Below are 12,816 nucleotides of genomic sequence, written 5' to 3' on the forward strand. Positions count from 1 at the left end.
GTCCAACCCAGTACTAGCAAGGTGGATCTAATGAAGTGTATATAGCATACACTTTTATAACTTTTATCCAGGGCGACTTGTGGAATATATTTTTGGGGACAGTATGGGGTTCAGTACCCAAGGATACTTTGACATGCAGACTGGGAAAGTGAGTGATTTAAACCTACAGTTGTTGGAAAAACACTTCTCCCTTGTGAGGATCAACCACTCAACAACACACTTTCACCATTAGTATTGACATAGCTCATTTTCTGTCTTCAGCTTTTTTCTCTCTGTCACTCCTTTTCTATTTCTAATCTCTTTCACCTCATCTCTCTTCCCCCACTATTCCCAGTGTTCGTCATGTTTATGTACCCCTGTTTGCCCCCTCCGGAGCACCGACTACTGCTGCTTCCCCTCTGTACAATCGCACAAACACACACAGGCTTACATAACCCCCCTGGGCTGTTTGTATTGCTGTTTATATGAGCTAATGGACTATTGGGAATGGACGGTAATTGAATGGGTCACCATGGGTGGCGTGTGTGTACAGTGCATGCGTGTGTGTGTGTCGGTCACAGGGTTAATTAAGGCTGGTGGGAAAATGCATCTTAACTTCTGTTTACTCTGATGCTAACGGCTCCACAGAGACTCGTTACTCAGCCTGAAACAACAAACTACCCGGTCCGAATCACTGTATGTATGTGTGCTTTTATGCATGTGCCACACACACTTAGAGTTATTTGTGTCTGTTAACATTGAGGACATTGAGGAGAGTGGCTATGACCTGGAATAACAAACTTCTCAGAGAAGCGTTCCCAGAACTCCGTCTCGAGCTCGGCATTCCCAAGCTGCTGATGTCACTCTGCAGGATGCCAGGATAGTTTGGACACAGACATACACAAGAAGTCATTGCTATACTTGTGAGGACTTTGATTAAAATGTATTCACTGTGTTCAAACATAACCTCTCTTTGCACATTAGGACAAAGTCTGATTCACAGTTGCTAAAACTTTGTATAAAAGAAGTACATATTAGAAATCTAGTCTTTATCAAGCCATTGCATAAAGAAAATACAACAGATGAAATACAACTCACTCTATATTATACTGTATTATGTATTTAACAAACTCTAAGGCAGAAGCATTGTGTGAAAACCCAATTGGGGATCCTCCACATCGTGGGCTGTCTCTCCGGCCTGCAGGGTTGTCGTTGCGGGAGTCGACCTGGACGGGATGGCTGACGGGCCCTGCATTGCAGTCCTGTGGCTGTGGTGGGGGCCCTCGCCTGACCCGATCTTGGCGGCTCCTGTGGCGATGGCCTCTGTGGTTGCTGGCGGGGCGCTCATGGTGTGGATGGGTCCCCAAGGTACTGCTTCCTCACAGTGATGTCAAGCCAATCGTCTTTTATCTTGTCTTTTAGATCTCTCTCTCAAACTTTGTTCTTAAACCGTTTCAGTTAAAGAGACAGGAACTAGAAGGAATACTTTTAATTCTATGAAAAGAAGAGTGGCATCATCTGTTTGTGCTGTGTGTTGCGCGCTTGGGTGTGTGTGTGTGTGTGTGTGTGTGAATGTGTGTGATTTCAAATGTAAAGTAGATAGCATTTGCATTATTCTACTCTTAGATTTTTAATATATGTTTTTACACTGTAAAGCACTTTGTATTGCATGACAATGTATGAAAAGGGCTATACAAATAAAGTTTGAATTGAATTGAATTGAAGTACACCCCTTAGTGCTTCTGTTAAAATTAGGAGGGTAAGTAGCATTAATACTACTACTAATCAAATGCATGTTATTATAGATCATCATCAATGAGCACATCTATAAAAGAAGAAGCTACAACAGATTGCTGATCTGCAGCATTCACAATGCCAAGGAGGAAAGACATCAGCAATGATCTTAATGAAGCAACTATTTCTGTCTATCGATCTATGAAGGGTTCGAAAGCCATTTCCAGTCTTTTTGGAGTCCATCAACAAACATTCAAGACAAATACCAACCTTCCCAGGAGTAGACGTCCCAACAAGTTCAGCCCATAGGTCCGACCATGCAAATAAACAAAGAAACTGCAAAAAAACCCAAAAGCTCTTCTCACTTCAAAGAACAAGGCAGCACAGCTTTGATGTGCAAAGTTGCATCTAAGCCAACCAAAAGACTTCTGGAGCAATTTGACAGAAGAAATGAAAATGAAGATATTTGGTCATAATGCACAGCAACATATTTGGTGTAAACAAAAATGCAGGAGGGAATTACACATCATCATTATTAAGTGTGGCTTTGCATCTCCACCAGGTGTCACACCCACTCATCGGAATATGGAGGGATGAATGAGTTTTTATTCTCTTATTTGTTAGATCATTATACTGTAACACATAAATGATCCACAGCAGACATTTACTTCTAATAACCACCCGCCCTCTTTCTGGACGGTCCAACGACGTTTCATCACCTCTTCTTGTTCGTCTTTTTTTTTTTTTTTTTTTCCCGTCCTTTTTTGCCGGTGGTCTGAATGTCAGGATTCCTGTTTCTGCTTTTGTCAGAGCTCATATATTGGTTGTTGCAAAAATATCAAACATGTTAGAAATTGTCACAGATCCAAGACTGGAGAAAGATTGACGTTAAACAGTGCAGATTACCAGCTCACACCTAACGACCGAGATGACGGGAGCGCGCTGTGACTCCAGCAAAACTCCTAAGATTTCCTAAAGACTTCCTTTTTTAGTCTGCGACCGTGAAAATCGTTTGGTGTGAGTCCAGCATTAGAGGGATTGAAATTATGTAGTTTTGTTAAAATGATCTCTCTCTTGTCTTCAGGACCGCTGTAAGAAGTTCTCTGCCATCCATGACTTTATATCTAAAAGACAGTTTAAAAGGACTTTAACTGGCTCCAGGTCATCAGGAGACACGGCGATGTAAAGCTGTGTGTCATCAGCATAGCTGTGAAAATCAATGTCGTGTCTCCTGATGACATCCCCAAGGGGTAACATGTACAAATTAAAAAGTATTGGGCCTAAAATTGATCCCTGGGGAATCCCACACTTGACTTCATGGATTTTTGAGAAGCATGTATCCATACTTACAAAGAATTTTCGATCTGTGAGATAGGAGTAAAACCATTTAGGAACAGTACCTGAGAGGCCCACATCACTGAGCCAACCATTAACCCCTGTGTGTAACAAAACATTTTGGAGCTTTGGAGCTGTCTGACTGCTACAGCATGGCTCAAATTGGGTCATGCAGCAGATTTACACTGTGGCTGAAAGAGAAAATGATCAAGATGTTGGAATGACCCAGTTAAAGTGCAGCTATCATCCTTATTGAAATATCATGGTGGGACCTTAAAGACACTCTGTGTAACTTTCCAACCTTTAAATGCTGCATTCCTGATTTGATTGTTTCTGCAGTGACATCTATTATGTGCATTTTTAGAGTTGTCGCTGCCCAGCAGCATCCCAAGGCTGAGAAACCGCACTATCCAACTTTTTCTCCCGGGAAGCTGGGTGGCTTTACAGCTGAGTTCTGCTTCATGCATCGCGTCACACACTAGCAAGCAGACAGAAACACACCAGCCATCTGTGTATTTATGAAGTGTACATTAACTCTTAAATGTTCAATATATATCATTCTAAAGCCTAATACAGCAAACAACTATTCACTGTAGAGCACAGTCACTCCCCCTCTGTGTGCTGTAATCCAAGCTGCCGTGTTCTGTGTTAATGCAGTTGATCTGCCTACATGTGCATGCTGGTGCATGTGAGGTGCTGTCCTAAAAAGTATCAGTGTGCAAATCGTCTCTTAAATAAAATCAAGAATTATGTTTTCACCTGCAAATAATTTCTTTTGGGTAATATAGACATGAAACATGTCACTTCTTATAATTTCTTCAATTGTAGAATTTAAAACAGTAAATATTATATTTACTCACAGGAAGTAAACATGTTCCTATTCCAGACCCCTATGCCATCGTGTCCTTCCTCCATCAGTCCCAGAAAACAGTGACTATGCGAAACACCCTCAATCCCACTTGGGACCAGACACTCATCTTCTACGAGGTGGAAATTTTTGGGGACCCAGATGCGACAATGTCCAATCCTCCCAATGTTGTGGTGGAGCTTTACGATCAGGATACGTATGTGAGTGTTTAAGTACTGTCTGTGTACACTGTTTGTGCATCCGAACAGTATTGTTTTTCTAATGTATAATCCCTTTGGAATGGACCAAGGTTGGATAGCTTTTTTTGGCCAATTTAGGCCAAAACAATTAAATGTTAGCTTCTCTATGCTGCTACAGAATAGAGAATAAATAAATAATATATATATATATATATATATATATATATATATGTATATATATATATATATATATATATATATATATATGTATTTATAAAACAATGCTATGAATGTCTGTGTTGTGTTGTAAATGTCCAGGGAGCAGATGAATTCATGGGCCGCTGTGTGTGCCAGCCCTCCCTGACTCCCTCCCCTCGCCTGGCCTGGTTTCCGATTTGCATAGGAGACAAGAGCGCTGGCGAGCTGCTGGCTGCTTTTGAGCTAATACGCAGAGAAAAGGTCAGAAGTCCCACTTTCATCATCACCATCATCATTCCTACATTGGCTTTCTTGTCCCCCATTTTTCTTTTTCTCCTCTTTATATACAATCATTTTTAAAATGCACAATGCATTTAAAGGTCTGGGGAGTTTGAGTGTTAGATTTAGGAATATAATTCCATTGTAATGTCCAAGGTTCATTACAAATCTGGGATGAGTTAGTGTACATGTGGACTGATGTAATATATTTACCATAATAAGGAGGTGAGTTTCATGTTTGTTACACATAGTGAGGCAGGGGATTTTCAAACAGCTGCAGTCTGGAGCTTTACCACTAGATGTCACTAAATCCCTAGTCAACACTACTTTGAAGATGAGCTGTTTAAACTAATGATGTAGAGAAGTTTTCCTCCCTGTTAGAAATGATGTCCCTGCAATTCAAATAAGACGTGTTTGGGTCATTACCTTAACAAACTGACCATGGGAATATGTCAGATGTGTTTGCCAGATTTCTGGTACAATTTCTCTATAACTGGCATCTAAACTTTGGTGTGTATCATATAGAACAAGCTTGTCTGACAATGTAATATTTCTAAATAATAGAAATATTGCTGTTTATACACAATCAGTTCAGATACATTTATTTATCTCAAACAGACAATTTAGTTTAACAGGTTTACCAGTTTTGGAAGTTTGAACATAACAACAACATGTCAATGGCAACAAATTAGCATCAGGTACCTAGAAGTTGCATCATATGTCCTTGTGCAGATAATCAGTTGATACCTACATCAAAAGTAAAGACACAAACATAAAAAACAACATCAGCATTAAGCATATGAACAGCACCAGAGGTAAAAGAATTTGATAGTGAGAACTTGATAATAGCACCATCCTGAACACATCAAACTTAATTCAGTAGAAAGAGCTAGAGCATGGCTGATTTGTGTCGCTTTCTAAATCACTCATATTTTTCTAGGTGAACAAAAGTCCTTTAACTAAACCCCAACAATCTTAGAGCAGACTTTGACTATGCCGTTTAAACAGATTTTGTCCTTCAAAGATACCCCTTTAAACCAATATATAAATAAAAACGTTAAAAATGATTACAAAAACCTGCTCAGAATGACATAAAATATTTCTATAAACACAAAAATGTTTGGCTTTAAGACAATTATGTTTTGTTGTTTGGTCATCAACATCATGTTTTAATCAAAACTTAAATTTGGAGTTGAACACTGATCATTGATACTTTTGTATTATGACAAGCGGAGTATGTACAAATATTTTTCTCACCATGAAAGATGCTTTTCACTTTACGTGTCCAGTCAGGGTCTTGTTCATGTTTCTTGCCGGACATCTGTTGGTTTAATGTTAAACATTGCTGGAAAACCAAACTATTATTATGAGCACACTTTTGAGTTGAGTATGAAACACACTGTTTAGACAGTTTATCACAATGTTAAAGCTAAAATTCTCCATCTGCACTGATTTGTGAGGCTAAAAGTTCCCAACAAAACAGCAATGATCTGACACAAATACGGCTTCCACTTCCACATGATAGTATCATAAGTGCCATCTATTTGCCAAAATTAGAGAGAAAATGCAAAATGGTGAAAAAATGTAACACTTGCATGAGAATATTTTTTCTTTGGCAACGTTTCAATAGAATATTGAATAAAATGGGTCATATCACATTTTATTCAGTTTCAGTAAAACATGCTGTTTCTTATGCTATTTAATATATTTTTCTATCATAACAATTATTCTTTAGCTTAAAGAAAGTTATTTCTGTACCCTGCAAAGGTCCCAAAAGCCTATCTGAAGCATTTCTCTCTCTGCTTTTTTAAAGATAAGTTAATTCCAGTAAATCATCTCATTTTGTGTCCACAGCCTGCAGTTCACCACATTCCAGGACAAGAGGCGAGTTTATCGTCTTTCACACTTTTCTGTGGATTTGTTGCTCTATGTTAACGTCTGTGAACATTTTCAGCCTTTTGAATCAAACTTGTATCACCCACAGGGAGACATCGTCAGCTCCACCCACGTGCTAGATGAGGTAAAAGCACACTGACGGCAGCAGATATCAAATAGTTTTCTTCACGAGTCACAAAACAAAACAAACAAACAAACAAAAACATGTGAAAATAACCTGGAGTTTTTATTGTACTTCTTCCAGGGATTTTTGCATCAGTTTTTAGTTATATTTTTTTTATTTTTTTTAAAAAGAGTGATAGTTTTTCTTTGAGTGATAATGAGTTTTTCTTTGATGTGATTGGTGAAAGTCAGAATCATGCTGGTAAAAAAAGTTTGACTCTTGCTTGCTAAATAAATAGATACAGACTGCATGTTGCAGTGATCAAAAACAAGGAATTGTTTGATCATTTGTCTTTTGTGGTGAATATTCTTCTTCTTTCACTGCTTTTAATCTTTTTGTCCTTTTTCTCCACTGTTGCTCCATCAGTTGATGTTTTCAGGATTCCTCTCTGAAAACCTGCAGCAATGGGTACAATATAGAAACACATGCACAGAGCATCCAACCCATCAACACCCGTCCTGTTTCATGTCTGCGTGTCTTTTAACAGCACACACAGATAATGTCATCACACATGCATGTTGCAGACAGACTGTCATACATTACAAATGTGTTAATCTTCTTTAGTTTTTATGTGGTTTCTTTGTTGTTTCATCCACTAACATAATTCATGTTTCATGTTGCATTGATCTTCAGATGTGTATGGAAGCTCAAAGAGGACACGATTAAAACATTTTAAAGTATATTTTTCAATGCCACTTAAGGAAAATCCTGTTTCTAAAGACCAAATATCTACAGAAAATGTTCATTTTTGCTATTGGACAGTTCACCTAATTCTTTATCTTAAGAAAATAACTTGATGAAGCAGGAAAAATATTTAAATGTCATCTTTAGCCTTCCACAGACCATGTCAGTATGTTTGCTGTAAGAAAATATTTCATGTATTAATTCAAGAGAAGTGCATTTCTTATGTGTGCATGTAACCCAACATGCTACTACTTCACTAAACCTTGTCTTTTAAATGGTCATGTTAGGTTTTATAGAAAACAAACATGCAACTGGCAGTAAACAGCACGGCTCACTGTCTTATATTTTAACATTTGCACACTGTCATGATCTTTCTGACTCGCCACTGTCCTGCGATCCAGCCAGAGGAGTCAGACCTTCCATACCCGCCTCCTCAGAGAGAGCCCAACGTCTTCATGGTTCCTCAGGGAATCAAACCCATTCTGCAGAGAACCGCCATCGAGGTACCTCCAAGATTTGCAAGAAGTACTGCAGTGTGCTCTGCTTTCTGTTGCATCAAAAAAAAAAATTTTTTTTGTTCATATTTTCGCTCTAAGATTAATAAGCAGTTTTCACTTTCATACCATGCAGCACAGCAATTTTCTGCAAACTAAGAAATTTAGATTAGCAGCATTTTTAATTATTTTGTTTTTGAACAAGTTTAAACTGAAACTGCTCAGATAAAATAAGTAGTTTAAAGGCTCTGCCATATGCTATTCTTCATCCTTCATGGCATTTTTCATTATTTAATAGTATTTTTGAATAAGTAAATGATTACAGTCTTAATAATATAAATACTTCCCTTCTCCTCTTCGTAAGATTCTAGCATGGGGCGTCCGAAACCTGAAGAGTTTCCAGCTGGCCAGCGTCACTTCTCCGAGCCTTCAGGTGGAGTGCGGTGGCACCATGATCCAGAGCTGCGTCATCCGCAGTGTTAAGAAGAAGCCAAACTTTGACATCAATACGCTCATCCTTGATGTGGTGAGAGCACAGAGACGTACTGTACTATACACACACACAGTGTAATCAGTGCAGAGGCCGGCCGCTTTCATGGCTAATGAGAGCTCTGCTCTGATGCGGTTCGCTTCAGTCATTTATCTTCATCAGTGAAGCCACAATAATGGCAGCAGAGAGGAGAACTCTAATCTTTTTTTTCTTTTTTTCCCTAGAAAAGTTCAAATCCTTTAATGTAAAAATAAAAGCTGCACATTTGGGATGTTTCCAACCGTTTAAGGCTGTTGGATTAAAAAGTAAGCATTGTGCAGAAGCACAGTGGGGGACGTTCCTTTGGTGGCTAGTATTTTCTGTACATTACCAATGCAACATAAATATAGGGTGGAGTGTTATTGAGGCTATGATGGTACATGACTCACTGCTTTTAAACAGGATGCTACTAAAGAACATTTGATGACAAAGAAACAACAAGTTATGTATGTTGCGTGGCTCTAAACTGCTGATTTAAAAAGGTGAGACAGTCAGTAAAACATAACTAAAAAATATGCAGTTCTTATTTAATTAATTAAAAATGATCAGCCATAATTTTGAAGTGGTGAGATGGTTTGAAAGTAATTGCTCATTCTCAATTTGATGCCAAGATCCTTTTTAAAACAGGATAGGATGATGATTTCCTCAAGTAGACCATTAAATATGGTCACAGTGGTCTATAATCCCAAAGAAATCACTAGATCCAGAAGAGTTCAGCCAACATACAAACAACCTTGCCATGGAGGGTTTAGCTGTGAGGGTGAATGCTTCACCAGCCAGAAAACCAACGATATTCATCCATGTCTCCAAGATGAACAAGACAGTTTTTTTTTAAGTGTCTCGTGTTGATTCATCAAATTGTTCCATGTTTTACAAGAAGTGCAAAAACTATCTGTTATAAATATACAAACCTGGATCATCAGGCTTGTACATTTCAATGGCGTAGGTTCAACAGACATTAAAGTAACACCACGTAAATTTCTGACCTTAACACTCTGTTTCAGACTTGTTTTGATGGCTGAATTTCATTCATTATATACTTTCCTGGTGCTGTCGTTGTGCTGCGAGAAACTGCACTCCACGACGTTGTGATCCAGCCTGGAGTGTTATGCGACAGCTGTGTTTCGCTTTACTGCAGCATGTCACACGCTAGTAACTGGATATCAATACACTGGTGGATTTGGATGCGCAGCATGGCTGATTTAGCAAAGAAACACAAGAATACATTATCGGAGAAAGTAAAGAAAATAAAAAGAGAAATTACAGCCAAAGTTTAGTAGTGTGGCTTTAAATATTGACATTAATAATCCTAATTACACGAATTTTGATTCCTAGAAACATAAAATAACCCTTTAATGTAACGTTGCATCTGTCGTCAGTGCTCACATCTTTGGTCTCTTTTAGGTATCTGTCTTCATTTTCATAAAGAGAAATTGTCACATCAGATCCCAAAGTCATCAGTCTCTCCTAAAGTCTCTGTTTTAATGGTGTGTGAATGGCCTGTTGACTTGTAAATGTAGATAAAATTAAATGAAAATATATAATTGAATTCAGACTGTTAAGCTGTTTCATTAAGCACTAAGTTCACCGCTGTTCAAGGAAATGAACTTAAAACTACTTGAATCATTATCAAAGTAAATCCTCTTTGGTACAAAATGCAACTTTATGTAGAAGCCTTTATAGGAAATCTCACTAAAGCAAAACTGTTGATTATGAGAGCTTAGATAAGCCTTATGATTATAAAAAGCAAAACTTTATACACATCTGCAACTTACTCCACTTCACTGGCACTTATTCAGTCATTTATTTTAATTAACTTGACATAGCTGGCAAGGCATTATTATACATCCTGTGAGAATATATTTCCACTGCGTTTACATTGCTGCCATTACATTCCTCCAAAGTGTTTTCTTATGAGAGCCTAAAATGAAAAATGGAAATGTTACGCACATTTTCCTTAACGGCAACAGAGGCAGCTCCACAACGGGCTCCGGAGTTAAATGTTAACAATATTAAGGTCTGAAGTTGATCACCTTGGTGTTTTATTATGACAGCTTTAACTGGGGTATGGAAATATTCACATATTTTTCCCTCAAACGCAGATCTTTGCTCTGGCTCGTGCAGTTCAATGTTAACAAGACTAAGGTCCTGTTTTGACCACCACAAGGGTACCACTGACTAAATCAGACTATGGAAATATGCACATAGTTTTCCCTTAAATTCTGCCCCTGAACAAACTCCAAGCATTTAATGTTGACAATATTGAGGTCTCGAGTTGACTACATAAGTGTTTTCTTATGCCACAGAGGCAGAAGAAAATGTCATGCCCACAGTTTCCTTAAATACAAGTCTTTGAAGAGTCTAAGTATGAAATATTATTTCCCTCAGTTTATTGTGTGTCTTTAGTCTCATTAAGCCTTTTTAAAGCTAGTGAGGTCAAATTAATTACAGTAACCACCCACTTTTTGGCCCTTGACTCAGATTGGCTGGATCAGACTGAGAGGTTTCCTTGACATGTTGCTGATGCTGTCTGCCAAAGTGGCTAAGTGAAGTCAAGCTAATCAAACTGTTTTGTTCTGACAGCTTTTAAGAGAAAACATGATGCAGAATGCTGCATTAGCTGCAGCTGCAGCACCTATATTGTCTTTACCAAGGGGGAGATTGTGACGGTCCGCTTGTCTTCTGAAGCCTTTTCTGTTTTCACTGAACCGGTCACAGCTGTACTCGAGCTTGGACGTTTGAAATGTTTGGCATTATGAGTGCAACAAAATTTCCGTTTTGTTTTGATGCAACTGTCAAAGAAAAAGATTTGGTACTGTTGAAGTATTTGCATTTCACATATTTTTATATAGAAAATTGTGCTTTTTATTAGAGTGTCCTCAGCTGCAAGTCAGTAAATTATATTTATTCACACTCTCCATCACCACAGAGACTTCCACGCGAGGAGCTGTACATGCCTCCAATTGTCATCAAAGTTATTGACAACCGTCAGTTTGGGAGGAAGCCGGTGGTTGGTCAGTGCACCATCCGATCCCTGGAGGAGTATCGGTGCTTTCAAGATGCGCAGCAAGCTGCAGAGGAAGACGAGGATGATGATGATGAATGGAGACGTAAGAGATACAGAGATGGGTAGATGCAGAAAAAATTCCAGATGGATGATTTGTGATGAAAAATGTCTCTCTTGTGTGTTTTATATGTTAAGGTGAGATGCCCCATTTGACCTCTGGGGAGGTGTTTATTGACATTGATGATGAGGAGCCACTTGTCTGTGACCAGGTAAAAGTATCTCATTAGTTAGTTTGATATAGCTGCTACTCATGAAGATCACTATGTTATAGGTTATTTACACAAAGACCATTAATAAAGTGTGAGTTCATAATTTCCTTCTGACAGCATTTTGGAAGTTTAATACAACTAACAGTTACTTCCCATTTAAAAATGTAGTGGCCAGATTGTGTCCACAGCACTGACACCGGTCCCTTCTGCTCTGTCTATGTTGTAATCTGTGTTTCTATGTTTAAGTGTGTTTGTGTTGTCATGAGCTAGTAAATTTGAACTAATTCCTTACTTAACAAACCACAGTTTTAGCTTAAACGCCTCCAACAAGAGGGGCAGAAAAAATCCACTAGAATCCAGTACAGCTGGCCATCTTGAAAGGTCACGTGAGTAAATAACTTACCCCACTCATACCCAAGTCGGCTACCTTGTAGCTGAGAAGCTACTTCAATGATCCATGAAATACCGCAACGCTAACATTTTTGAGAAGGTTTTTAAGTTGATGCTTTAATAAAGCTTTGTGTAGTAAAACAAAGTTGACATGTTTACCGTCTTTGATTTTGTCATAGTAATTATACATTTTGGCTAGCTAAATATCAAGATTTAATTTATTGTTGGAAAATGTTTTTTTCTTTCTTTTTTAGCTTGTTCTGTCCCACTAGACACTCTCTCTCACTCCACATGCTGCAGCTATCCTCATCCACAGTCTGGTCACCTCAAGAATCGATTATTGCAATTCACTTCTTTTTGGTCTCCCCGATAAATCACTTCATAAACTACGGCTTCTTCAGAACTCTGCTGCCCGGATTATGACTTGCACACCTTCTTTTCAACACATCACACCGGTTCTCAAACAACTTCACTGGCTCCCAATAAAATTCAGAATCAACTACAAGATCCTGCTTTTCACCTTCAAATGTCTCCATAATCTGGCCCCTCCATATCTGTCTGACCTACTCCATATAGCTACTCCCTCCCGCACTCTCAGATCATCTTCCTCCATTCACCTTTCTGTGCCCCGTGCCCGTCTCACCACCATGGGGAGCAGAGCCTTCAGTCGCTCTGCTCCCCAGCTCTGGAACACACTCCCACCTGAACTCCGTAACATCGACTCACTTCCATCATTCAAATCACAACTTAAAACTCATCTGTTTAAACTGGCCTTCTCACCTTAATGTTTTTAACTGTCTGCTGCATGATGT

At 38.7% G+C, this 12,816-nt stretch overlaps 1 protein-coding gene across 8 annotated transcripts in view; it reads left to right on the forward strand.

The window, feature by feature from the left end:
- The window catches only part of dysf (dysferlin, limb girdle muscular dystrophy 2B (autosomal recessive)), a 104,362-nt gene that overhangs the window by 37,902 nt on the left and 53,644 nt on the right, over positions 1–12,816 (forward strand). For all 8 annotated transcript variants that reach the window (XM_041984990.1, XM_041984991.1, XM_041984992.1 and 5 more), the window contains 9 exons: positions 3,935–4,116; positions 4,414–4,554; positions 6,427–6,456; positions 6,557–6,592; positions 6,998–7,039; positions 7,717–7,818; positions 8,174–8,335; positions 11,268–11,448; positions 11,541–11,614. In XM_041984990.1, coding sequence (XP_041840924.1) covers positions 3,935–4,116; positions 4,414–4,554; positions 6,427–6,456; positions 6,557–6,592; positions 6,998–7,039; positions 7,717–7,818; positions 8,174–8,335; positions 11,268–11,448; positions 11,541–11,614 — 950 coding nt within the window. The remainder of the gene's footprint in view (positions 1–3,934; positions 4,117–4,413; positions 4,555–6,426; positions 6,457–6,556; positions 6,593–6,997; positions 7,040–7,716; positions 7,819–8,173; positions 8,336–11,267; positions 11,449–11,540; positions 11,615–12,816) is intronic.

The sequence above is a fragment of the Melanotaenia boesemani genome, chromosome 5 (assembly GCF_017639745.1).
Source record: "Melanotaenia boesemani isolate fMelBoe1 chromosome 5, fMelBoe1.pri, whole genome shotgun sequence".
Classification (NCBI taxonomy): domain Eukaryota; kingdom Metazoa; phylum Chordata; class Actinopteri; order Atheriniformes; family Melanotaeniidae; genus Melanotaenia; species Melanotaenia boesemani.